The sequence below is a fragment of the Dromiciops gliroides genome, chromosome 5 (assembly GCF_019393635.1).
Source record: "Dromiciops gliroides isolate mDroGli1 chromosome 5, mDroGli1.pri, whole genome shotgun sequence".
Classification (NCBI taxonomy): Eukaryota; Metazoa; Chordata; class Mammalia; order Microbiotheria; family Microbiotheriidae; genus Dromiciops; species Dromiciops gliroides.
In genome coordinates this window covers 287,036,736-287,063,433 of record NC_057865.1, presented here as the reverse complement: position 1 = coordinate 287,063,433, position 26,698 = coordinate 287,036,736, and the positions used below count along the sequence as shown (strand labels likewise).

The following is a 26,698-nucleotide window of genomic DNA, read 5'->3' as shown; positions in this document are numbered from 1 at the left end:
AGTAAATGTGGAACTCTCCCAAATTAGCTGTAACTTGAGGGAGTTAGAGGAGAGCCTGTGTAGTGGTAGATGAAACTTGATTCTCACGGTCTCATTTAATTCTATACAGGCCCCCCCTAAGAATAATAGGTAGGGTTACATTTACTTCTCTCTATTGTTGTACATTTTGTTATAACTTGAAGTTACTACGAAAGCGGAGTTGTCCTATAGTCTTAAAGAGGGGAATAATACCAAAACATACAGACACAGATAGAAACAGTTGTTTATATCAGGACTTACCAAGGGACTGGATACCTAATAAGACTCTTTCCTAGGTAGTAGGTCATTTCCAATTGATGGCATGGGGTAAGGGAAAAAATTCACATTTTAGTGTTTTGTTTTTTGGTCTGGATCTAGGATTTTATCGATATATTGTACTCTTGGTGTAGAAACTCCCTTCACCAATGCAAACTCATCTATAACTTCTAGGGCACTGAGAGGTTAAACTTAAATGGCTTGTCTAGGGTCACAGAGTTTTAGTATGTGACTCACTCTGTGACTCTACCGCAGCCCTCCCTTTTAATTCTCCAGTTGCCAAATATTTTATTTGTTTGCAGCTTGCATCAGAAGTAATCCTTGTCCCCTGAAGAGCCATGACTGACAAAACCAAAATGTGTTTATAGGCTTGCTGTTGGGTGATGTCTTTGTCATTCTCATTTGTGACTTGTCCTATCTGCTACTCCTGGTCCACTCATTTCAGTGTCAGAGAGGAGTTGGGCAATATAGATTCCCTATGTAGGCACCTGGGAACAGGATGTGAGGGCCCAAATCAAGAATGTTCATTTTACCCTTCTTCACTGTATGGTTTGGCGGGGAGGTGGTGGTGGGGGGGGAGTTTGTGTGGTTTTTTCTTTTCTTTTGGCTAAAATAGAAAATACAGACTTGCATAAGGGCAGATTTACAAAGGGCATCATTAACCACCTCAGAGTCTGAGTTGGAATTTATGGCCATGTGAATGTTAGATTTAGGAGATTCACTAGTTTCAGGCTCCTCATTAAAAATACTTCCCAGAATACAACCCTTGCGATGTTCTTCACTCTACCCCTTTGTTGAAACGTCACACAAGCAGGGGAGTGGAGGCAGCATTGGACTGGGTCTCAAGAAACTTGAATTTTCCCAGCCATTGCCTCTGCATACGGACTATCATTTTGAAGTACATCCCTCTCTCTGCTCTAATTTTCCTGCCTTTCAGATGTTTCAACCTGTTTAATGGGAATGTTATAAGAAATAACAGAAATGGAAATCCTTGATTGTACAGAGTAAACTGAAGAGGAAGAAGAGTCCATTAGATTCAGAGAAATCTGAATTATAATTTGTTTGTTTTAAAGGAAAACAGTTTTTATTAACAGAGTATATACTAAGACCATTTTTGTTTTAGCTTAGAATAAGTAAACCAAGGTAAACCCAGTATTCATCCTCTAATCAATGCACCAGGAATTTGATACCAAAAGAGCATTAAACTTTGACCCAGGAGACCCACATTCTAGACCAGTTTTTGATTCTTATTTAACTATTTGACCATAGGTGACTCACTTCAACTCTTTTTGTTTGTTTTTTGTTGTTTGTTTTGTGGGGCAATGAGTGTTAAGTGACTTGCCCAGGATCACACAGCTAATAAATGTCAAGTGTCTGAGGTCGGATTTGAACTCAGGTCCTCCTGAATCCAGGGCTGGTGCTTTATCCACTGCACCACCTGGCTGCCCCCCACTTCAACTCTTTGACCTTCAGTTTTTCCATCTGTGAAGTGCATTTAATAACACATTATCCTCACATGGTTATTATGAGGGAAATATTCTGTAACTCTAAAGTACTCTGTTAGTATAAACCACTGTCATTATGGAAAGGTGTTCTTGTCCTCCTTAACACATACCCCACATCTAGGCATATCATCCCCAAAAGTTCATTTTCAATGTCTTTGTGACTTGAGGCTTAGCTTGCTACCTTACCTCTGTTGGGTCTCATTGCTTCCCCATCTCGTCTCCACCTCCATTCTCACCAAGCAAAGGAGGAGGTAGGCTTTGCTGTCTTCCATCCTGCCCCCCAAACAGTACAGAGAACCTCCTTGTAGATATTCTAAAGGCTCTCAAGTACCACAGCGTCATTTCTGTGACCAAGGATCAAGTTCCTAATAACCACAAGAGTAAACTCGGATGTTTTCTTCCTGTCTGCAGGGAGCTAGGCTGAGGTTACTGAGTTTTTCCTTTCTTGCCTTCTTGCCGATTTTGTATTCAGATTCATCTAGACTTCCTGTGTATGCCAGATTAAGTTTTTTTTTTTTTTTTTTTTTTTTTTTTTTTTGCAGGCAATGGGGGTTAAGTGACTTGCCCAGGGTCACACAGCTAGTAAGTGTCAAGTGTCTGAGGCCGGATTTGAACTCAGGTACTCCTGAATCCAGGGCCGGTGCTTAACCACTGCGCCATCTAGCTGCCCCCAGATTAAGTTTTAAGATTCTTTTTTTTTTTTTTAATGAGGCAATTGTGGTTAAGTGACTTGCCCAGGGTCACACAGCTAATAAGTGTTAAGTGTCTGAGGCCGGATTTGAACTCAGGTACTCCTGACTCCAGGGCCGGTGCTCTATCCACTGCGCCACCTAGCTGCCCAAGTTTTAAGATTCTTAATGGAGATGAGTTAATGGTGGTGGGTCAGCAGGATTGCTATGGTATTTTAGCCTTCTTCAAATTGCTTTCTCAACCTTAGCAGTCACTACCTTCTCCCATCATTCTCCATTGAAGGAGGTAACTGCAAAGTGCTCAGGGATTACATCTCACACTCAGTCCTTTTGATTAGAGGCTCCATAAAGTGTTGGTCCTTTCTTCCCAAGGTTCTCTGAACAAGAAGACTCATTCTCATCTGCTCTGCAAAGATTCATTCACAAAGCTCAGGGTTTCTTGACACGAGCCAGACAGTTGTCCCTCACCAGAGGCCCCTGATTGAGTAGAGACTTCTATGTAAGTGTGGGCCCTTTTCTGACCTTAGCATTCCCATATGGATCCTAGTAAGACCCTCTCACATCCCATCCCTAACCATTCCTTTGCCAAGCTGAACTTATTTTAAAATTCCAAACCTGTGCCCTCACAGGGATGGAGGGAAAAGCCACTGAGTACATTGCCTCTTTGCCCAGCTCAGCTGCATGTTCTGCCCACCCTTCTGTGTTCTCAGGTATGTTTCCCTGACAGAGGCCTCTGCTCAGGAGAGTAATTATTTCTGCCCTTTTCTTCTTCCACAAATGAGGACAGGATCCTTGTGCCACGTCCTTAAGAACTGATCCCAGTGTTCCCCCACCTCGATTAGAACACTTCTCGTAAGGTGCTGTGTATGAGGAGATAATCAGCCCGCTGAAGGAGCAGCATAACAAACTTCAGAAGAAGCTCCCAAAGCTGCCATGGGGCGGGCATGACGTGGCAGTGATACCCAGCTGTCCAGATGTCTTTGTTAATAAGTTACAAACCCTCTAAGCGGCAAAACTTTCAATTTGTCTTGATTTCATCGTTCAGGAGGATAAAGGAAGTGATGAGATCAGAACAGCTGCCCTGGCCTGGTTGCTGAAGTAAAAATGACAGTTTAAGTTTATGCTGGATACTGAGAGAGACACCTTTGGCTTAGGACTCAGGCTTCTGCCTGAGGTCTGTGGCTGAGGGATTTTCCGTGGTCTAGGAGAAAAGAGCAGTAGGATTCCATGACCTGAGATTTGAAATGGGAGGGAGAACACAAACACCCGAGACTCCAAAGGAGGACTTGCCGATGGACTCACTTTCTACAAAGAGACCTTCTCAGATACAAGCACAAATAATAGAGAATGAAGACAGAAGAGTGACATGCGTGTTCCCAGTCAAAACAGTGTCATGAGTAGGAGAGCCCACGAGGTGCTGAGCCTTACAATGGATGCAGGGCTGCTCTGCTGAAGGAAGGGCCAGGACACTCACGGGGAGCAAAAGGGGGCAATGACTGCTACAAGGGCACATCTGATTGAGGTTTTTGTCAGGGAAAAGGATATGCAAAATAGGAAGAACAGAAATCGTTGATAAGAAATGGAAAATCAAGCAGAGTGAGGAGATCTACCTAGCCGTCCTTGCTCAGTGTAAGCCATCAGGCCTACGGGGTAGCACAGCAACCTGCGGAGGTGCTATTGGAAGACACTGGAGGCCGAGGATGGGGGTGGGGGTGGGGGTGGGGGTGGGGGTTGCAACTAGCAAATGGCATTCTGATTTTCCGTTCAATTCAATAAACTTTTATTAAGGGCCTGCTGAGTGCAGAGCAAAGACAGTCCCTTCCCTCAAGGAGCTGAACCTCTAATGGAGGGCGACAACACACCAAAGGAAGCTGCAAGGGAGAAGGGGGAGGAGGGGATAACAGGGGGAAGGGCTCTATGGAGGAGAAAGCAAGCAGAGCCACTGACAGAAATGGAGAGTTACCTGGAAAGTTCTGAGCCCGCTAAAAAGGACGGCTTTGGGAGGACGTTATTGCTCTGCCTCCAGACAGATAGGAGAGGCAACTGAAGGAGCTGACAAGGTGTGGAGGGTCAAAACGGAGGCAATCTGCAAGGTGATTAGCTCTCAGGTGATCACACAGGAGGAGGCCTCCAAGTCATAGGCCAGTGGCCTTGACTCTAATTCTTGAAATTCTTGAACACATTTATAAGGCAGCATTCAAAAGGGGAAGCAACAATTACTATGAACTCTCAAGGATTCTTCAAGAACAAGTAGCCTTCACTGCAAGTTAGCAGTGAGACTTGATGGGTAAAAACACTTTAAAAAGCTAAATAAAGTCGAATTTCTACCCTTTGTAAAGCTCTGATGCACAGAATAATTGATTCTGTAGTCCTGGTATACTCTGTCCTGGTTAGACCACCTATGGGGTGCCTTCTTTTCAGAGAGAGACATTGCCATATTGGAGGGTGATCAAAATGGTGAGAGGCCCGGAAACTGTGCCTTACAGGAATCCAGTGAAGGAACTGCAGGCACTTTACCTGTAGAAAAGAAGAGTGGGGTTGAGGGGGACGGGGAGGACATGGTAGACAGCTGTCAGGAGAAAGAATTAGATTTGTCCCACTGGGCCTCAGTGGCCAGAAGTAGGATTAAAATGCGGGAGTTAACAACTAGCACTGGCCAGGTGAGGCAGCCTGTCTCCAGGGTAGTCGGTGCCCTTCACGGAAGCTCTTCAGAGAGAGGCAGACAGACCATTTGTTGGAGATGTGGAGGAGAAAATTCCTGTTCAGATTTTAATTGGACTAGATGTCCTCTGTTGCCCCTTTCAGCCCTTAGAGTCTCTAAAGTCATGTTAGACTAAGCTCATTTCATTTTTAAACAGGTTTATTCCATTAAGAAATGAAAGGAATTCTATAAACATATTCTATCTGATTTTTAGCAAATTGTTTGAGAGAGCCATCCTACCCTTTTTTAGTCAAGATAGAGAGATGTAAGCTTTGTGATACAATTAGGTGGTTTAGCAACTGTTTGAATGACTAGATTCAAAGAGGTAATTAATTAATGGGTCCACGTGTGTGTGTTGGGGAGAGTGGAGAAGGGTGCCTTTGACCCTCTTCTATCTGGCATTTTATCAGACTTGGGTAAATGATGTGCTTCTGGGATTGATCAGTGACATAAAGCAGAGAAAGATAGCTGCCTCGGTCAGGTACACTAAGGGAAGGGAAGCTACTGAGAAGAAATAACAATAACAAATGTAAGTGTTATACTTCTGTTCAAGAAATCAGCAGGAGGATTCTGGAAAGATGGAAGAGCAAGGCAGGAAATTACCTGGCTTTCCCAAATTTCCTCACAAACTATTCAAAATAAGGCTTAAAGTGAACTCGGAGCAGCAGAAATCATTTTAGGAATCTGGTAAAGCAGCTGTCCAATCTGAAACTAGTTGGGAGGGCTTTAGGAAAGACCTGACCTCCCAGAGTGGTGGTCTGACTTTACTGAAGTGCAAATTCTGTAACCGCCCCTGGGCAGAGGGCCCTGGTCCACCCTCTGGTTACTAGCACAGAATAGAATAGATGGTAATGAGCTTCCTCTATATGTGTGTATGTCTATATTATATATATATATATATATGTATGTATATGCATATATATATGCATTTATGTTTATGTCTATATTATATATGTGTATACAACCCACCCCACAGTATTGGTTACCAGTAGAGAGAGGCTCGAGTCAGATTAAAAAGGCCAATTTGTGCTATATTTGAATGCTCTGCTACCAAAGAAATCTTTAGAAGCAGTTTCTAGGTTGAGAGTAAAGAGCCATTTTTAGCCTGGATCAGTCCATAGAAAGATTCCTCCGGGCCTTGCTCAGCTCAAGGGGTTGGGTGAAGGGCAGACATGCTGTAGCCACGTGACTTCATCAGGGTAACTCCTGCCAATCCTCATTCCACACTTCCAGTAAACAGACTCCAGCCTTTTCTGTTTCATCTTCTGCCCAGTGAATAAATTAGGTCAAACAATTACCACAAAAGGAAAAACAAGACCTTAGGAGGTTGTTTCTGCAACCAATAAAACTGCTCGGCAGCTAACAATAGAAGACTAGCCCCAAACCAGTCATGCCCTTGCCTGATATTTTCCTGAAAATGGTTAATATCTGTGTTTACAAAGACCAAAAGCCTGCACGCTCTCATTTGTTTCCCATATCTGGTTGAACAGCAAGAGCTATTCTTGCAGTAAGGCAAGTCTCTAACAAGAATGAGTTGCAAGGGATTCTTTTATTAAATGGGGAATCTAAGCCTCATCCAGTTTATGTTATTAAATTCAACACAGCCTTGCTCAGTCTATGTGGTTTCTATTTCTGCACAGGTCTTCAGCGTCCAGCTCCTCTTACTACTGCGTTAGTTGTAATTTGGGGCGGTTTCTTTGATACATTCATTCTTCATCTCTCTCCTTAAGTGAGGCTAGAATTAAGAGGCCTGGGATGATCACCCCTTCCTAAAAATCAGTGAATGCTTCAAAATGGAGTGGGGATCTTTACTGTGCATGCAGGTATATAGTGGATAGTTATATAGTACTGGGAGAATCTGAGGACTACCAGGGAATGATGGAAACCATCCTCCTTTATGCTTCAGACCCCACAAAGAACCAGGAGCTTCACCTTAAGAGCCGACATTTGTGACCAAACTTTGGGGTTTACCAAGTGCCTCACAGTCGGTATATACCTTCACAACATCTCAGAAGGATAGACAGGGCAGATGTCCATGGAACCCTCATCTTACGGGGTTCATCCACATCTGATCAGAAGTAGCAGTACAGATATTCTTCCTTCAGACAGGGCAGTTGCCTGGCTTGTGGTCACACAGATGGCAAATGGCAAAGAGGAAAAGCGATGCTTAGGTGTTTTCTTCCCAGCTAATAGATTAGGCAGCAAGTTGTACAGTGGGTAGAGGGCTAGAGCTGGAGTCAGGAAGAACTGAATTCAAATTCAGCCTTAGATACTTACCAATACCTGGGAGCCTGGGCAGGTCACATAATCTCTGTTGGCTTGAGTTTTCCCATCTGTAAAATGATCATAATAGCACTTACTCCCAGGACTGTTGTAGTTGTACAGCATTTTGCCAACCTAAAAGCACTATATATATTATTGTTATTATTATCACTAGATGAACCGATCTAGTTTGTGACCTTTTTTTTTTTTTTTTTAGTGAGGCAATTGGGGTTAAGTGACTTGCCCAGGGTCACACAGCTAGTAATTGTCAAGTGTCTGAGGCCGGATTTGAACTCAGGTACTCCTGAATTCAGGGCCGGTGCTTTATCCACTGAGCCACCTAGCTGCCCCTAGTTTGTGACCTTTAAAAAAATAAAAAAGAAGGTGACCTAGAGAGGAAAGAATGCAGTTCTAGCTAATCAAGCAATTCTATGTGTGGTGGAGAAATCAGTGACTTCCATTGCTGCTTTGGACACAGATGTCCCAGCTTACATGACACACAGAGGGCCAGTGAGTGGGCTTTGAGCGCTCTTCTCTTCTTCCTTTGTAGCCACACTTTTCATATTCATAGACATCACTGGTCAGAGTTCAGGAAGTTAGGTTTCATGTTTTTAGGTTTGAATGAAATGATCATTTTTGAACAGATGAGAAGAGAGCTTGAGGCAAATTTGAATGTATTGACTTAGAGATAGATTGAGTTGCATCTTGAGCTACTTAATGCTGTTTTAGTTATTTTGCTTCCTGTCTGAATGGATTTTGTTCTATTTAGTCTATACTATGCTTAATTTGATGATTGAAAATCTGATATTTTTGTTTAGCAGAATTTCATCATTCTTCCTCTCACTGCTATTTTTTAGTTCAAATAGACCACATCTATTTGTGCCATCATCATTATGCCTGGATACTGCAAAACTTTACTTCATGTGTTCTTCATGCATTCCAGATAGTATTTTAAAGTTTTAACACCTTTTAAAAAATGGTGTCCTGTTCCTGAGCCCAAAAGGTGCACAGCTCCTCTGAGTTTGTCCAAATGGGGACAAATGGAAAGAATCCTTTTTCTGTCACACAGAAGATCTACAACAAATGAGAATTGAAAAAAAATTTTTTCATTTCTAGCAAAGGCTGGAAGAGGGCAGCTAGAAATGCAGCAATTGCCATAAATAAAGTTGATGAATCGTTTTAGAAATAATGCAGCCTTGGAAAGAGAACAAGCCTGGGAACAAGGCTGTGACAGCCAAATGCCCAGGAAGAGGCTGTGTTCATACATGATTGGGGGTGGCAAATGGTACCAGGGGATTCAGAAGATAGAAGGGTTTCCCATCAGTTAGAGCTTTTCTTTTCATTTTTTTTTTTTTAAGCTTCGGCTTTTTTTTTCTTTTTTGGTTTTGCCTCTTAGAATGAAAAATAGCAGCCATAGCTTTACCCAGGGCACTGACTGTGGTACCAAGAACAAACTGCAATTGGGAGTAGACCTTTCATTATCATACATAATGTTTGTGAAGTGGTGCTATTTTTTTCAGCCAATGACTCCTGTTTCTTTTATTTCAGCAGACAGAAGGAGGAGCACAGACAGATGGACAGCAGTCCCAGACACAGAGTAGTGAGAATACCGAGAGTAAATCTACCCCTAAACGATTGCATGTCTCCAACATCCCCTTCCGATTCCGGGACCCTGATCTCCGGCAGATGTTTGGGGTAAGTCTCTGGTATGCATAAATGCTTAATAAATACTTATTGAATCAAGGTGACTTGAATCTCAGGTAATTTTAAAAGGTTTTACATTTGTCATGTAAATCACCCCAAGAGTATATAAATCATCAAAACATTTGCATAGTGGGATGGTCTTACAGGTAGACTAGAAAAGATCTTTAGGCCTCTAGAGATTTTAATTTTTTTATTTTTTTATGGGGCAATGAGGGTTAAGTGACTTGCCCAAGGTCACACAGCTAGTGTCAAGTGTCTGAAGCTGGATTTGAACTCAGCTACTCCTGAATCCAGGGCCAGTGCTCTATCCATTGCGCTACCTAGCTGCCCAGCCTCAAGAGATTTTCATCAGCCTGAAAAACCTAGATTAGAAGCTTATTTAAGGATTCCACTACCCCAATGATTCTGTTCTTTTAAGTGCATCTTGGGTGTCTTTTTTATGATGAAGTACAAAAGAAATATTTCCTAGTAACCCCTAGTTTGCCCTCTCTACCACCAAAACTTTGAAGGACATGCAGGAAATAAAGTGAGGTATCCACTTACCTATTGCAAAATCTTCTCTCTTCTGATCGTATCTCTTGACAAGAAAAGTTGGTCAGGTCAGTAACGGAAGGTTGAGATGCCTCTGTGACAAACTAGTGAGGCCTTAACCCTTTAATGGAAAACACGTCCCCCCCAAGCCAGACTCATAGGACCCTGCCATTCACAAATCCGCATGGCCAACCAGTTATCTGTGCATTCAAAGAGAGTGGGTCTTTATTTCCATGCTGCAGCACAAAAGTGAGAACAAGCTGACATAGGTCTTAAAATAGAGTAAATAGGCTTGGAATCAGGAATGGAAGATTTTCCTTTATAAAAGTGGAGGGATCCAGTATTTTCTTCTCCATCAAATCATCATCTGTTGAGTTCTGGTATCTAAGAATAACAGTCAGTTGTAGAAGACCCAATTCCCAAGCTAGAGGAGCATCAGTGAGTCGGGTGATGCACAATATGAAACATTAAACAGTTTCTTAAGCAATGAAAAACTCTTAAGAATCACAGCAGGGGCAGCTAGGTGGCGCAGTGGATAGAGCACTGGCCCTGGATTCAGGAGGACCTGAGTTCAAATCCAGCCTCAGCCACTTGACACTTACTAGCTGTGTGACCCTGGGCAAGTCACTTAACCCCAATTGCCTCACAAAAAAAAAAACAACCCAAAAAACCAAGAATCACAGCAAAAAATACAATGGAGGAAGCCTTCTTTGGCCATGTTAGTATCTCCTTCAAGCCCTGGGGGTTGTGGGGGAGAGGAGTTGGGAAGGGAACATGGTGAATTAGCCTTGGTCTACAGTCTGCTGTCTTTATGGTGGTGAGCAGAGCAAGCTGGAGCCTAGGGGCTCAGGGTCCTGTTGACCCCCTTGAGCAAGAGACTGGCCTTAGGCTGTGGGAGTTTCTGCTTAGGTCCGTACAGGGATACAAGGGTTTTGCCCCTGGCTTAGTCACCTTGAAGGAAGCAGAGAAGTTGTTCCTTAGCTGGATTCCTTGGCTAGAAAACAAAAGTTTGCCTTCTCTTTCTTTCCCACCCCCAAGCCCTGAATTCTGTTAGTCCATGTTTATGAATGAATTCTGTAGAAAGATCATTAGCTTGGGGTCCCATGGTCCTCATGGTTAAAGCAGTACCTTGTGTTCAGAACATTAGAAGTCTAGATTCTTGTTTGTGAAGGAGCTTATACTCAAATGACCTTACTATAGGAACTTTAATAAATTTTCCCTTCTCTTGGTCTCCATGTCTTTTATCTGCAAAATGAAAGTGGGAGTAGACTATTTGTCATGTCTTGCTAGCTCTAAAATCTCATGGTCCATTGCTTTTTGATCTCTGTTGGCTCTTTGAAATGATCTAAATTAACGTTTCTCACTATAGTGACCCAGATGAGCAGTGAGAATTTGTTAGCTGTATCTCTGTCAGTTCCAGCCTGCTTGGTTTTGCCACTTGGCCAATAAAAGACACATGAGCTCCCTTGGCACCATGACACCGAATTTACCTTTTCTTGTTCATCATTTCTCAAAAGGTGTGAAAACCTCTCCATGTGTTGGAGTAACCTTCTGCCAAGGGTTTTTCCAGTTTGGGTGTTATTTCCTTTAGGTACTATTTCAGAAAGCCCAGAGCAACAATATGAATCTGTGATTCCACTGAGCAAACAGTTTTACTGAAAGGAATCCTCAATATACTGAAAAGAGGCTTGAGTAGAACAACACTAGTTAGAAGACTCTTCCAAGCTTCTCTGCCATTCCGGGGTGTGTTGGTTTCTTCACTACCATCTAAAAGCTAGAAAATGCATTCTTGAAATGTTTCCTCAAGATGACATTAACAGGTGAAAATTGTTAAGAAAAGAGATGAGGGGAAAGGACAGAGGAAGGAGAGAACCAGGTTCGCCAAGAGCAGCAGAGGAACCTGAAGGTCGTCTGTCTCACACCCAGCAGAGCACAGAATGACAGGGCTTAGAGTTGGAAGAGAGATCACAGAGACCATCTGGTCTCCCCTTCTCAAGAGGCTTCGCCCAGGACCACCCAGGGAGACAAGCTGGGATTCCAACCCAGGGCTTCTGTCTTCAATGCCAGGGCTCTTTCCAGAGGATCATTGTGTTAGTTCAGAGCAGAGGTGGGTTGTATGCAAGTCAGTGAGTTCTAAAAAATGAAAGAATTAAGCCTAATGAGATTCTTTTAAGAAACAAAAAATAGGAGCAATTTTGTAACCATGTTCTATGCCCCTAAAGGTTACAGAATCCTGGGATTTCAGGGTGATCTAGTTCAGTGCCTTTTTTCCAGACAAGATTGAACAAACAAACAAGTTGTCTAGACTGGCATTTGGGTGATTTCCCCCAATAGTCAGGGGAGGCTGCAAATATTATCCTCTCATTTTACAGAGTTGAGAAAATGGTGACTGATTCCCAAGCCACACAACTGTGTCAGAAGCGAGATTCAAACTTGGGTTTCCTGATTCTGTGTCCACTTGGTCTTTCCACTAAACTATGGTGCCCTACTTCATCAGCAGTTCGTTCTAGGCTTTATTAATATTCACCATCATTTAGATCTTTTTTTTTTCTAAACTGCTTTTACTTTGAGCCCATTTGCTCCAATTCTGGTGTTTTTGAGTTCCTCATAGTAGTAAAAAGAACAAGAACAACACCATGTAACTCTCTTTGATAGCTTTATAAGCTAGGAACTATCTCGAGATTGGCTCACCCCTTGTGAAGCATTGTTTCAACTCATCCATTATTTCAGTTCATCTGTTGTTTCAGCTCTTTCACATAGATCCTGCTTGCATCTTTGCATCTTTCCTCCCATCTTGGATTGTCCTGTGTATGCCCTTCCAGTGTTGTTGTTGTTGTTGTTGTTCTTCTTCTTCTTCTTCTTCTTGTTCTTCTTTTGTCAGGGCAATGAGGGGTTAAGTGACTTGCTCAAGGTCACACTGCTAGTAAGTGTCAAGTGTCTGAGGTCAGATTTGAACTCGGGTCCTCCTGAATCCATGGCTGGTGCTTTTTCCACTGTGCCACTTAGCTGCCCCTCCAGTGTTCTTAAGGAACTAACTAGTGCTGCTAATGATGGCAGCATTATTGCTTTCTACGCAGTGTATCCCTATTACAGCCTCATCTTTTTAGCTTTTCTGTCTCAGCAGTGCTTTGCTGGCTTGTCTTCAATTTAATGTCCACTGTGACCTCCCAGGTATTTTCTCCTCTGTGTATATATATATATACTGTCATTCCCTACCTTAAGTTTGAATTATTCATTTTATTAAGTGGCTTTCTTAATTAAATCTTTGAGACATTGAATTTTGGATGGGTTATTTCTCTAGATTGTCCAGGTCACTCTGATTTTCTTATCCTGTTGTCTAACCTCCAGAAGACCCACTGTTGCTTGAAGATTCAGTGAACATTCCCACCAATCCCATTATTAATGCATTAATTAACCCTATACATACTAGGCTTTGGGTGTGACCTTTTAGCTTTTTGTGCAGTTTCTGAGAGATTGGTGTAGATTTTATATCCCAACCTCATTTTCCCACATGATAAAGTTCTAAAAGTATTTACTAAGAACTTATTAAAAGATTTCTTTCAAGAATTAATTTTTGCAGGCAGCTAGGTGGCACAGTGGATAGGGCACCTGCCTTAGATTCAGGAGGACCTAAGTTTAGGTCCAGCTTCAAACATTTGACACTTACTAGTTGTGTGACCCTGGGCAAGTCACTTAACCCTCATTACCCTGCGCCGCCCCCCCCCCCAAGAAAAAAAAGATGGGTAAAAAAAGAATTAATTTTTGCTAAGTGAGATTTGTTCCTTAGAACTGAGATTTTTAATATAAGCACTAATACACAGAGGGATTTAAAAAAAAATACTCAACTATGTATGATTGGAAGAGCTCTTTAAAAGTTGGCCTTTGGGGGCAGCTAGGTGGCGCAGTGGATAGAGCACTGGCCCTAGAGTCAGGAGTACCTGAGTTCAAATCCAGCCTCAGACACTTAATACTTACTAGCTGTGTGACCCTGTCACTTAACCCCAATTGCCTCACTTAAAAAAAAAAAAAAGTTGGCCTTTGCAGAAAGTCTGAGGAAGAAGCCAAGTTCAGATTTTAATTTTCTAGTAACAGAATTAAATTCAGTCTGTCCCCCTGGGATGTCCAATTTACTGCTGTGGGCTGAAAGGGCCCCTACATCTGGATGGATCATTTGTCAGAAAAATAATGCACAGTAGTCTTACACCATATATCTCGGTTCACAGAAATTCAAGACTTAGGAGCAACTAGGTAGTGTCATGGATGAAGCACTGGTCCTGGACTTAGGAAAACCTGGGTTCAAATCTGGCCTCAGATGCTTACTAGCTGTGTGACCCTGATTGCCTCTCCACCCACCCCCAAAGCAAGAATAGAATTTAGTAGGAACCTTAGAGTGCTTGGTTTTAAAAGGCCCACGTAGACAGCAGTGTGAGAGAAGAGCAAGTCTGCTTTTCCACACCTGATTTATTAGATGGGTCCAGAGACTCTACCTTCTCCTTTGTATTCCCTTCAATGCCTTGTCCACTGCAGATACTCAGTAATCATTTTTGGCATGAAGGATTTGTAAGAGGGTTTCCCCCCCAAAATTCTTGGCATCAAGAAAAGTCAAAGGTCGTTTGGAGAAGGGAGAAAGAGTTAAGAGGAGTTCAACTGAGACTTTAATAAGAGGCAGAAATCTGAAAGGTGTAAATTGTGAAAATGAAACTTCTTTTTCCTGAACAAAGAAAGGAATACTTTCAAGTTTGAGGTTCAGAAATAAATGTGCTGTTTTGTTTTGTTTTTCAATCTGCAGCAGTTTGGCAAAATCCTTGATGTAGAAATAATCTTTAATGAACGTGGCTCCAAGGTAAGTTCTGTTTCAATGTTCATGACCCTTATTGTTACAGTAATTAAGTTACTCTTCAGTGATCGGGAGGAACAGATATATTTGAAAAATGCACAAGCAGTTTCCTGAACTTAAAAATAAGTCTCTGAAGCCTGAAAAGTTCAGGGCAAATGTCCCAGGTTTTAAAAGCATCAGATGCTAGATTTAGTCTCTGGAGTGGAGGGAAGTCAGAGTGAGAGGTAGGAGGCAGTCATCCTGTGTTTAGCCTGCATGTATATCTTAAGCTTTTAGCCAAGACCACTGGAAACAGAGACCCCAATGACAAGGCCCCTTAGCCTTTTAGAAACACCTTTGTCCTTTTTATACCATTATTTTGTCAGTGAGGGCTCCCCTGTTCTCAGTACAAACTGCATCCCCCATATGGGCTTTTAGTTTGCTGTGGCCAAAAATTCTGTTGCTCTGTGGGTAGACATGATGGTGAACCTTTGAGCATGGAGCCAGGCTAGACATGAGACAACAGACATCAAGCCTTTCCAACCCGGTAGTGCCTGCCACAGCTCATTCTCCAGGGGCACTGGAGAACCCCTGTGCCCTTGTTATGGCCTTTAGATGAGGCCTGCAGTAACGGCTTTGTACATTTAATATTGTACTTATAGAATTGATTCCCCTTCATCTTTTAAGCAATCAGAGCTGTCCTCGAAACACAGGAAAAGCAGCTTTTAATGGCCTCAATTAAAGCAAGCCACAGTGGCCCAAATTTTCACCAGGAATTGATTTTTTTCCATTTTTTAGATATTGTAGAAGGACGCCCTGCCCACCAGGAGACCCCACGATAAATCCCTCCATTCCCAAAGGCAAAGACTGGTGATGGTTTTTCATCAAAATACACAGTGCAGGGTTTGACAACAGATTTGACTCCTTCCAAGGAAATTCAGTATGAAACCTGCAACGAAGCAGGCAAGGAGAATCCTTATAAAGGAATGTTTGGCTTAACTGATGCTAAATTTAATACTTTAATCACAATAAGCATTTCCTGTATTCCACTAACTTATTTAGCATCTTCAGTACCTGGCTTGTGTGGTTTTAAAAATCTATGCACTTACAAAAATGAAAGGAAAAATTTGGGTGGATAAGTTTATTACCATATCAAAGAAGTGTTCTGAGCAAATCTTTAGGAAACAGACTTTGGTGTAGTTTATTCTGAAAATGCTTCTCCTTTCAGCAAATTAAATAAGTCTCACTTGGCCGTGGCTAAATTGCTAAATTTTACTTTCCTCTCTTCAGTTATCCTGATGTATATCCTAAAGCTCTATTAGCAGAGCTGAAGCACAAAGTGTTTTGTGTGTGTTTCTTAAGTCAGGCGTGAAACCTGTGCCTGCCCCCAATACATTTGAACATTATTCACTGCTCCCTCCCCCGGGGCATGCACTACGATGAACTGTCGCTGCAATACATGCCAATCCCCTTATCCCAAAATAAATGCTATACCATGGAGGACGGAGTTTTCTAGCATTAAAAATAGGAAATTTATAAAGAATAATATTAAAATGTATCCATCCCACCCACACAACACACCCTAGACACTCACCAGCCTTGCCAACACTAGTCTAGGCTCTACTTGTTGACCTAATTTTCATTCAGTCATTTCTGCTCAAATGTGGCAAGAGTATTTGGCTGCAGCCAAATGTCATCACTTCAGAAGGTGATCAGAAAAGAAAAAGAAGGCCAGTTGGACTGTCATCCGAGGAGTGAGTTCATTTACCTCTCGTTCCCTGTCTCCATCTGCATGGTCCTTGATGCAATTTCAACCTAGACCTAGAATAGTTTTGCCCTAAAACCTAGTATGTGTCCTCCCTTCCCCACTTCTTGTGCCCTCCACGTCTGCCCACCCCACCTGAGAACTTTGGCTTCTCTAATGAAGCACAAGCCAGACAGTGTGAAGCGCTCCCCAATGTGTATATATACATCTTTGCCTCCCTGATAAGAAGCTGATGCCCCAAAGACTTCAAGTGGCTTGTGTCTTAAGAGTATTGAATTGTGAATGTCAGCCTGCCTTTTAACTGTGTAAGAAGGTAATTGTGCTCTAGGCTTCCGGTTTTCAGTTAAAACAAACAAAAAAAAGATTGGCTGCTGCTAGCCCTACAGAATTTTCCCCAGGAATTTCCTCGGTAAGTATTTTTAAAGGGGACGTGACATAGAGGACTCTGCACGCTGGACCTCCGCTCCTCTGTGGCATAGTTTCCCATTGCTTGTTGTTGATTTCTCCTCAACAAGCAGGTGCCAAACTGATGCTCCGGCTCCGAGGGGAAGGGAGCAACTGCTTCCGAGGTAGCGCCAGGCCGCAGAGCCTTTGCCCCATGAGGCAGCCTGACCAGCTTTGGCTTTAAGTACTTGCTTCATGATGCTCCTCACTAAAGTCTGGAAACCGGAAGCCCAATGTGCTTTCATGGGATGCAGGTGCTCTGGGCATTGAGGGCCTGCTCCGTAGTGGGAAAATGAGTTAATGAAATTCTTGTGAAGCAAAGGAAATGAATCTTTCTTATGGCTTCTTTTTCTCACTTCTGGGTGTTCACTCCACCAAAACATGGTAAATTCACCTGATGGAATTTCCACTGCCCTGTACCTTTCTTTCTAAACTAATGATGGAGACCTTATTTCTTTCTCTCTTTTTGGAAGAGTCCAAAACCAAGTCCCGCTGCTGTCAGCTTTGTCCTGTGTTCCTCACTGCCCCTTTCTTCTTCCCTGAATTCCTAAAGGACATACCTTGTATTGGGTGGAATCAATGTTTTTAAAGCATAGCACCAAACCCTAAACTAGCCCTGGATCTGCCTTCCAGCACTGGTGGGAAACCCATCCACGGCTTCCGGGTGTGATTCTTTGTCCCTTCTTAAGTCTGTCCAAAGTTCTTGGCTGAAATGGGCCCCTGAAATTGCTCTGCGGAGGGTGATAGAGGTAAAATGGGATATCCAAACACTAGGATCTTTTCTTTAGGGATCACCTGAGATAAGCTGATGAACCTTTTCTATCTATCAGTGACTGAGCTAAATTTCTCATTACAATAGGTACTCTTTTATATATTGATAAGAAATTCCACTTAGTGAGGGCTTAACATGTAAGGTGGGCATGTGATTGGAAAGGGAATAACCTTGTTTTAGAAACCAGTCACTCATTGTGCAGGAGTGCTTCTCTTTAGAAAATGGCCATCCTGATTTTCCTGCAGTGGAGATAGGAAAATTAGTGATGAGACACTAGCGAGCCAGAGTATGTGTCAGACTGAGTGCCCTGATGAGGTGGGAGCTGCCCTCCAAGAGACATCTCTTTGTTCTGCCCTGAAGTCACTGACTCACAGAATTCTGGGGCTCTTGAGAATGGTATTATTGATCATTGCTTCTTTTCAAAGGAACTGTAGGGACCCTCTTGTCCAGCTTTTTTATTTTACAGATGAGGAAACTGAGGCCCAGAGAAATGACTTGATTTACCCAGTCATTTACACAGGTAGCAAATTAGCAGAGCCAGCAGGTTTTTCACCTAAACCTTCTGTCCCTAAGAGCTGCCTCTCTGTTTTCCCACACCTCCACCATTGCCTGCTGCTCATCTGTCTGAAAGCACAGGGGAATATCGGGTAGCCTCGTGGCTTTCCATTTTTTCAAGTTGCCTGTAGAGGGTGACTTTGTTTTCCCTTACATGGAGGGTTTTTTGATTGTTTCTAACGAAACTATTTTGTCCCTTCATTTTTGCCTTGGAAGTTCTAAATCTTATTTAGCCTATTTTAGATGGCTGTTATTCTGTTGCCCTATCATTTCATATCCTGTTTCTCATCACTTCCTCTACCTTCCCTCTCCCCAAAAAGAAAAGAAATTCTACTGTCTAATTTTCTCAAACGAATTGAAACAAGAACAGTTAGAATATCCTTCCATCTTTTTGAAAACATACATTCAAACATGATGAGAAATTATATCCTTGCCAGGAAAGTTGCTGATATACAAATTGTTTTCCTCAAGAAATGTCTCACAGATGAAATAAGAAACATGACTGGATATTTATCTCTGTACATTTAAACTACCAACATTTGTCTTAATTGTTCCTAGTGCTGTTGCGGAGATATATATCCTTTAAAGCCTAACTGTAATGAAATGCCTCACAAGTGAGGAAAAAACCTTGGAAGTTGAGAAGGACCTAAGGGATTAACTAGTTCAGTCTCCTACCCAGTGTAAGGATCCCCTGTCTAGCCTCCCTTCCAACCTCTACTTGCCCACCTCTCATAATGGAGAGCATACCACTTTTTAAGGCAGTTGAGTTTGTTGTTGGCCAGTTTGATTTATTAGAAAGTTATTTCCTATTTTAAGCCAAAAGTTGCCCCACTGACCATGGCAATTGGTCGTAGTTCTGGCCTCTGGAGTAATGGAATGAGGTTACTACTTCTTCTGTGAGATCACCCTTTAGATATTTCAGATCATATGCTCTTTTTTTTTTTTTAAGTGAGGCAATTGGGGTTAAGTGACTTGCCCAGGGTCACACAGCTAGTATGTGTCATGTGTCTGAGGCCAGATTTGAACTCAGGTCCTCCTGACTCCAGGGCCGGTGCTCTATCCACTGCGCCACCTAGCTGCCCCAGATCATATGCTCTTAAGTCTGTCTCTTCTCCAGACACATAGCCCCAGTTTCTCAGGAGAAGCTTTACAGACTCTCGCCATTCTACTCCACCTCCTAGATAGCATTCCAGCCAATTAGTTGACCCTCTTAAAAGTCCAGCACCCCCGAAATCAAACATGTTCTAGATGTGGTTAATTCCTCCTTCCAGAAAAATAAGAAAATAACCAAAATGTTAGGAAATATTGCCTTGCCACCTAACAAGGGCAGCTTATAATGTTCTTAGGACAAACTCTTCTCTCACCATCATTGGGAAGAAATGGGGGTGTTGTTTGCATCTAGAATAATGTGTACAGTATTGTATAATCAAGTTGCCAATGAAGAAATGCACAAATTCTAGGTATTCTTCCTGATTTACACTAATGCTTGAAGCAGTTGAAGCAAGGTTGCTGTCCTTGTTGCTGGTAATCTGGAAGACTACTCAATTCCTTCCCTTGAGAGATCCACCCGACTGAGAAATCAAACTGAAAATGGGGAGACTGTAACCCTTGAGGTAGAAGAAACTGCCTTGTAGAAGCCAGCATGGAGCAGAATAGTTAGTAGTACTGTGATCTTGAGCCAGGCCCACTTCAGCTAGAATGAGCTCATCACTTATCTCAGGTGTGTTCTTCCCAAGATGGTGGGGAGAGGGTGGTGGTAGCCTCGGACCCCCCGAGGCCTCAGAAGCTGGTGCTGGGGTTGCCTGGCTATTTCCTGGGGCTTTGAGCCTTGACTGACTGCAAAAGGAATTTATTTTTGAAATATGTGCAAGATGAATTTTGGAATGTAAGAGCAAATAAAGCTTGGTTGATCTTTAGCATCTTGGGATAAATAACGCTGTAGAGGCGAATATTTTTTCACTATGCTTAAAACTAAGAGTTAACAATGCATGGATTTTAAGAGGGCTTCGTTTACTTTCCTTTTGTTTTCACTTTATGGGTTTGGGGCTTTTTGTTTTACTTTGGTTTGTTTTTTGTTTATTTTATTTATTTTATTTTTTAATTTCTGTGTTCTGGCCATACCCAGGAGAACCGTCTGCTTTTGATTTCTCCCTTAAAAGTTACATGGTAAATTTTCTTTCTCATTCTTCAGAGATGGAAACATTCAAAGATTATCTCAATATATTTATCTACATTTTTTTTCTTTTTACACTACTCATCCTGTTGCTTGTTATTTATTGCAGAGTCGGAGGCCAGACTAAAAGGGTGACAGTTACTCGGTTCCCAAGCACCCTCAATTGGAAATGGTGCCAGGACATGTGGCAAGAAGTGTTATGAGCTATGTACCTGACGAATGAAAACCCTCTGTAGGAGACCTGAGTCAGTGATAGCACTAACGGCTGATAGAGACACAGCTCCTCCGTCTTCCAGTGTTGCGTTTTTGCTGTAACATCTTATAGCTAATCAGAAAACCTGGGAAACAGGATTTAGGTTAAATCTTATCCCATAATGCTTTGGGGAAGAAAAATTTCATTTCTTTAAATTAAGTTTGAGTACCAAGTGCTCTCTATCTATTTTTCTATAGGAGGTCTTTCATCTGCTGTTTGAAATTGTACTTAGTCTGATTGATTCAGATTTCATAGAACCATTGGTTGCCAGGGTTGGGAGAACCTTAGAGGTCATCTGACCTTGATTTGGTTTATAAGAGGAGTTGAAGCTATTCTAAATTTTTTAAGTATCACTTTCTTGGCCACAGGGGCCCAACTAACTTTCTGCAAAGCCAATGATCAGCAGGGCCTATTTGGATGCAAATTATAAGTTTCTAAAAAATAACTTGCTGTAACTTCATGTTTCCAAGTTTTGAACTTTCCAAGCTACTAGCAACTCTATAATATATCCAATGAATCAACAGAGTAACCACTTAAAATGGTTCTCTCTTCCTGGCCAACTCCTCTCCCCTTTCTAATGCATGCTCCCACCCTTGCTTTCCTCAGGCCTCTTAAGTCTCTCTTCATTTCTGGAGTCTCCACTAGAACAAAGAGACTTCTCTCCTCTCCCCACCACTTCCCAAACTGCCTGTACTGTTAGTATCAATAGAGTTTGCCTTTAAAAGCCCTGGACCTAATAAAATAAGTTGTCTCAGTGTTCTCTGCACAATGTAGATGCTTCTGTTCATAAGAATTTTGTAAGTGATTTAAGGATGAAGTTGGGCTCCAACTCTAGACTATGAGAATATTATTGTGGAGATGTTAAGCAAGCAAATGGAGATGTTAGTTTGTTTTTGGTGGGTTTTTTTTTTTTTTTTTGGTTTTGGATTTTTTTAGTGAGGCATTTGGGGTTAAGTGACTTGCCTAAGGTCACACAGCTAGTAAGCGTTAGTGTCTGAGGCCGAATTTGAACTCAAGTACTCCTGACTCCAGGGCCGGTGCTCTATCCACTGTGCCACCTCGCTGCCCCGATGTTAGTATTTTATATTTGCTGACTATTAAATTTCCAGCGGGTTTTTTTTTGACATTGTCAGAATTGAGTATTTGTGATGCCCCTGCTCATTCTTTTGGATGCACGTGCAGTCAGTCTCACCGAGGCTGTGGAACAGAAAGATTATAGAAAAAGAGCCTTTCAGGGATCCCTGAGACATGAGGAAAGAAACTGACAATTAAAAGAGGCTTATAGGCTTTCAGAGAAATGGATTCTTGTCCCAATTTCTACTCCCACTGGCTGGGTGCTTTTGTTTATTTTGACTTGTAAATTGGGACAAGTACCTGTGTCCTCGCCCTCAGAAAGTGACTGGGAAGGCAGAATGATAGTCTTCTGTGAAGGTGTCAGAAATGATTCTGAAGAAGGGCTTTAAATAAACCCAGAGGGACTTTGCTTCTTCCTCCTATAGTCTGTAGCTTTGTCACTGCAGTTACTCTCCACCAGTGCAGGTCACAGCTCCCACAGAAGGGGTTACAGTGACTCAGAGATCCTTCATCCTGAGCCCAACCCTGGGATGAACCTCTTAGACCTCAGACAGGAGGCAGACTGCCGGGTAAGGCTTGAACAGCCAGGGTGGGCCCTACTACCATAGCTGTAATCAGCCCTGGTCCCAAATGAGACTTTTCAGAACTTTGGTTGTTACCCTTATAGTTACTAGTTATGGGTATATATAAAATATATATAATAATATATGTGAGTATATATATTATATATGAATGTGTATATATATATATATATATGTTATATATATTTAAAATTTGAGTATATATTAGTTAATGAGTACCTCCTGCAGACTCATTCTGTTCTGCTGTAGATAATGACAAAAAGATTTTGACATTATGGAAATAGAACCAAATGTGGCCCTCTTGAAAAGTGCTGGAAGAGCCTCACTATGGTTAGCAGGTAGCTTTCCCCAAAGTTTTAGTCCCATTGGAAGGTTCTTTTTTCCCAAGATAGTGGCCACTGGTGATAATTAATCTGGCCTCCTCTTTTCTGTAGTAAAAGCTTGTTCAGATAACTGTCTGATTCAGGCTGCCTGATAACAGGCTGATTCACTTGTGAATTGCCTGGACACACTTTGGGTGGGAATTTGCATTTGAAATTCAATCCCTGTTTACACTTCAAAGCAGTTTACAACTTTACCTCCAAAAGAGGACTGAACACAGGCCTAGAGCAACCTGGTAGTCTTTGAATCAGGTTATTTCATAATTCTGAGAGTTCTTTGTGATGGGGATTGTTCAGTAAAAAAAGAGGAGGACTTTAGAAAAGTAACTCCATGCACTAAAAGAAGGACTTGATCTCCCTTAGTGTTTAAAATGGTTTATCTAAAATCCCAGGAGGAATTTGGTTACTTGTGTGCACTGCTGACCATTTCAGTTCAGTAAATTTGTAGCTTACCCAGGGGCTCTGAGATAAGAGAAGATAATGTCAGCAAACACTGAATGCTCCTGGTGGCCCAGGAATCGGACAGGATTCAAAGAATAAGGGGGAGTACAATGTGGTGGTTGTTGATGCAAGATGAAAGCTTTTATTGGGAAATCCTGAGACTGTCACAAGGTAGAAGTGGACAAGCAGAATCACAAACATTTTGGGGCCCTTGCAGCGGCAGGGAGGATAGATAAGGAGTGAGCTGTCAGAAGAAAGGAACATTGGCATAATGGTGACTAATCATTTGCCATAAGATATGGCCAGTGGCACCACTGAGCCCATTATTGTTATTATGTCTTGGGTCCCATTATTCTGCTCACTTCATGCCTACACAGGAAGAGGTTAATGCCTGATTCCCTGAACCAGCGAGGGATGGGTCACAACATGGGAGCACCGCTCTCCCTGAGCCACACCAGTAAGAGGAATCCACAGGGAACACCAAACAGAGCAGTTGTGTCATGGCAGCACATGTGGGGAGCATGTGGGACAGGGCCCGGGCCTTTGTCTCCTCATCTGTAAAGTGGGTGTGATGCATGCCAAAGGCACTGGGTCGTCACACACATACCTTCTCCCTGAGGCAGCAGCTGTTTGGAGAATTGTGGCCATGGTATTGGCCACTCCTCTGCACTTGTTCCTTGTGAATCCCAAGACCTGGGTACCACCCAACTAATTTCAGTTTCCCATTACCTTTAACTCATTTTTATTTTGTTTCTCTGGAACAGTACTGATAAGTTTGGCAATAAATCACAAGTTTGTAGCGGAGACAGCTACTCTTCTGTCGTTCACATGAGCCAGTTTTCCAGAAGACCCCAGTCGTCGTGGCTCATCTCATGGTGCCTTCTGGTCTGTCCTTTGCCGTCCAGGGAATCACCCTTCAAGATGTGATTCTATATCTCTATTTTTCTATGGGGAATGAAAGTGCTTTCTGTGAGGAGCAGGTCAGAGGGTAGCTCAGATGGTAGGACAGTGCCCATTGGTAAAGTCTGTGTGGATAGATAAGGCAGCCTCTAGGCTGACAATGCCAGGAGGCCTTTGCAGCTGTGATTTGTCTAGTTCCAGAACTGTTGAAAACTTCAGGTATTACTTAGTACCTCATGAAGATTGCAGTGTTGAGCATCAAAATAGTGAGAAAGGAGTTTGGAATAAACACCCTCGTTTATTATAAATTACCTTTTAAATAGTAGGATCCGAGTAACTTTATACCTTCATTTTGGTCTGGCCTCAATTGCTTTATGTTTTATTTTATTATTACTGTTATTTATATTATTATTATTATTATTATTACTATTGTTCTGATTATAATTCTTTATTCTTTTATTGGATTTCATTTCCTTTTATGAAACATGCATGAACCGAAGATGTGACTCTAGGAGAGTATTGCTGAGTTGTGCTGATGTCGATTTCATACTGTGATATTTTTTCTCTATTTACCTAGAGATCAGTACTTCAATATAACGATGTGCATGTTTTCCCCCCTTCTCCCGCTGCATGCAGGGATTCGGGTTCGTAACTTTCGAGAATAGTGCTGATGCAGACAGGGCCAGGGAGAAATTACACGGCACCGTGGTAGAGGGCCGTAAAATCGAGGTGCATGTCTTCAATAATTCAATTTCTTCTTTCTATTCTTTTTATTTCTTTTTTTGTGTCTTGCCTCCCTTATTTCACATTTGGAACCCTGTCTCGTGTGTGTGCGTGTGTGTGTTTGTGTCTCTATGTCTATCACCTTCCTGCACTGACATGTATAAAAGTGACACCCCTACACCTCCCAAAGTTTTTGGTTGTTTGGGGATTTTAAGTTTGTTTTGATTTTTTTTTATTTGTTTCTTTTCCCCCCTTCTCCAAAATTTTCACCCTTCTGCTGTCTTGATTTTCCTTTGCTTCAGTTTGCGAGGCTCCGAATTTCTGATATCAGACCTGAACAAAACTAACTAGAAAAAATACTATCCAATTTCTAACTCTGTGTCCTAGAATGAAGCAGGGTACCAGCCAGTATCCTCTCTCTCTCTCCTTAGAGGCCAGTTCTCCTCCATATGAGTGTGAGGTGCTAGAAAGGGGGAGGAGATTGTTTTTGATAGAATTTGATTGGGGGGTGGGGGCGGGGTATGGTTAAGGGGAGAGGGACCAAGCTCACAATGGGCTTCTAAAAAACAAAAACCAAACTTCACCAGTCTGCTTAAAAATCAGAAATTCCAACAGTTCTGAAAATGATTACCACAAAACCTTGCAATCCAAGATTTGGCTGGGCCGGCTAATAAAGGACTGTTGTTATCAAGGCCACCACCTGGTGCTCACTAGCTTTTCTTCTACACCATGGTGAAGGTTAACTGGCCCCTTCTCCCCTGCCCGCCTCTAAAAGGAAAAAAAGTATTAAATATAAAAGCCGCTGTTTTGAGTAAGATGTCTGCATATTTTGCTTTTTTTTATTTCCTTTTCCAATGGTTTAGCGTTTAGGGCCCTTCACTTGACTCACTCTTTCCATGGTAACTATACACAAAGCTGGCGATGGTACGAGTTGGCGGTAAGTGAAATAAAAGCGCTAGAGAAGAAGCTTAAAAAAACAAATTTAATTACAAAACAATTAAATAAGAAAGAAAAATCCATCTGCCATCTCACATGAACACTACAAAATGTGATTTGACTTGTTGTTTCCCCCTCCTTTTCCCTTTCCCCCTTTTATTTTCAATGCTGTTGAGTAATGCCGCCTGGATTTTGGATGTCCATATCGTTTTGTAGCAGTCTGAGCTGTTTGATTACTGACTTCATGGTGATTTCCCCTGCACATCTTACTCAGAGTTACTGAACTCCAGTCTGGCTGGTTTTATTAATGCACCCTCCCCTCCCCTCCCTCTTTCTCACTCTCCTCCAAGCCTTCCGTATGTGGCTCTGAGTTTTCTTTGGTTCCTCTTCTGCCTTCTTGTCTTCTCTGGAGCCCTCAGCTCCTTCCCATTTTTCTTTGCCTCTATCCCTTCGCCTCCGTCTGTAATCTTTCCTGCTTTTTCTTGGGGCTTCCCTCCCTTCTCTCTCTGTTTCTCTTCCTTCTCATCCCTCTTCCTCTCTCTCCCCTTTCTTTTTCCGTTTTCTCTCCCCTCTCTCTATTCTGTCTTGTTTTCAGTTCACCCTCTGTCTTCTATCTTCTCTCTTTGTCCTCTTTCTCTTCCCTTTCTCTCTCTGTTTCCTTCTTCCCTTCCTACCCTCCTCTGCCCTGACCTCCCATGCCGCTGTTGGTCCCCCTTTGCTGACTGGTGGTCTCTGATGGGTTTTGGCCATTTTTCCTTTAAGTGCTTGTGCTGCCCTCTGCTGTAGCAGCTGATTTCAGGCTCTCGCGCCATCTTAGTGGTTGTCTGTGAGACCCATTCTTCCCTTCCTCTCCCCTTCCTCTCCCCAATTGATTGTTTTTTTTTCTTTCTTTTATCTCTGTGTGTGTGTTTTTTAACTTGCATGCTTCAAGTCTCATCATTGTTGTATCCCATTCTTTCTTTTTAAATGTAAAATGTTTATATTGTTTGGTGGGTTGAACAAGAGTAAATGTAGTTTCAGCTCTTCTCCTTGCACCAGTTTTCAACTCAGTATGCCGCAAGAAAAAGAAGTAAGTTATTTTTTCCCCATTTGTCTTTTGGTGGCTTCTAGATCCATTATGACCTGACAACCCAACCAGTAATTGAGTTCTGGGATGAGGCTTCACCCTCCTTGCAGTAGCTTTGAGGCTGATTCTGACA

At 42.3% G+C, this 26,698-nt stretch overlaps 1 protein-coding gene across 29 annotated transcripts in view; it reads left to right on the top strand.

Moving 5' to 3' along the window:
• Positions 1–26,698, top strand: part of RBFOX2 (RNA binding fox-1 homolog 2) — a 305,017-nt gene that overhangs the window by 256,502 nt on the left and 21,817 nt on the right. For 15 of the 29 annotated variants that reach the window (XM_043966377.1, XM_043966368.1, XM_043966379.1 and 12 more), the window contains 3 exons: positions 9,000–9,146; positions 14,476–14,529; positions 24,477–24,569. In XM_043966377.1, the coding sequence (XP_043822312.1) occupies positions 9,000–9,146; positions 14,476–14,529; positions 24,477–24,569 (294 nt within the window). The remainder of the gene's footprint in view (positions 1–8,999; positions 9,147–14,475; positions 14,530–24,476; positions 24,570–26,698) is intronic. The other 14 variants (XM_043966378.1, XM_043966370.1, XM_043966380.1 and 11 more) reach the window with 3 other exon arrangements.